At 66.8% G+C, this 734-nt stretch overlaps 1 protein-coding gene across 1 annotated transcript in view; it reads right to left on the minus strand.

Moving 5' to 3' along the window:
• The window catches only part of AP5Z1 (adaptor related protein complex 5 zeta 1 subunit), a gene marked incomplete at its 5' end in the record, with an annotated part of 8,126 nt that overhangs the window by 5,062 nt on the left and 2,330 nt on the right, over positions 1 to 734 (minus strand). The window contains 1 exon segment of the mRNA XM_015565151.1: positions 351 to 725. Coding sequence (XP_015420637.1) covers positions 351 to 725 — 375 coding nt within the window.

Genomic DNA, 734 nt, shown 5'->3' on the forward strand with positions numbered 1-734 from the left:
GGACATAGAGCCCCTGTGCCCCCTCCGCTCCTCCTCCCAGAAACGCCCGCTGAGCTGCCTGAGGGCTGGGCCGACCCCCTTGGAAGCTGAGGCGGTAACAGTTAACTCGCTACATAAGCTCCTTTAAACCCACCCCATCGGTGCCCACCGTCCATCACAGCGATGCCACCCACGGGACGGGGAGCGCGGGGAGCCCGCCGCCCTGGCCTGACCCGCACCTTCTTGTTTAAAATCCTCACCCGCGGACGTTCCCCATTGGTTTTTGGTGCGAGTGGGAGAAAGAGGGACAGACAGAAACATCGATGGGTGGCCTCCTGCACGAGCCCCAACCAGGGCCCTGGGCCAGGGAGGAACCCACAACCAACGTACGTGCCCTTGACCCGAATCAAACCTGGGACCCTTTGGTCCACAGGCTGACGGCCAGGGCCTGACCTGCACTTTCTCCCGTGAGCTGGGCAGCCGACCCCCAGCTCACCGTGGCTGAGGAAGAACTGGGCGAGGGGCAGCAGCACCCGCACGCAGGTGGGGTCCCCGCACAGCCGCGCCTGCAGCGCCTTCAGGCAGGAGAGGGTGCGGTACAGGAAGGAGGGGTCCTGCCTGCAGAGTACGTCCAGCACCAGCACGGCCTCCACCAGGCACTGCAGGCACCAGGCCACCGTCAGAGGGAGCGGGGAGCCCCGAGGAGGGGAGCCCCCCCGCCCCCCGCCGTGGGCACTCACTGCTCTCTGCAGGTC

This window comes from Myotis davidii, unplaced genomic scaffold (genome assembly GCF_000327345.1).
Source record: "Myotis davidii unplaced genomic scaffold, ASM32734v1 scaffold399, whole genome shotgun sequence".
NCBI lineage: Eukaryota > Metazoa > Chordata > Mammalia > Chiroptera > Vespertilionidae > Myotis > Myotis davidii.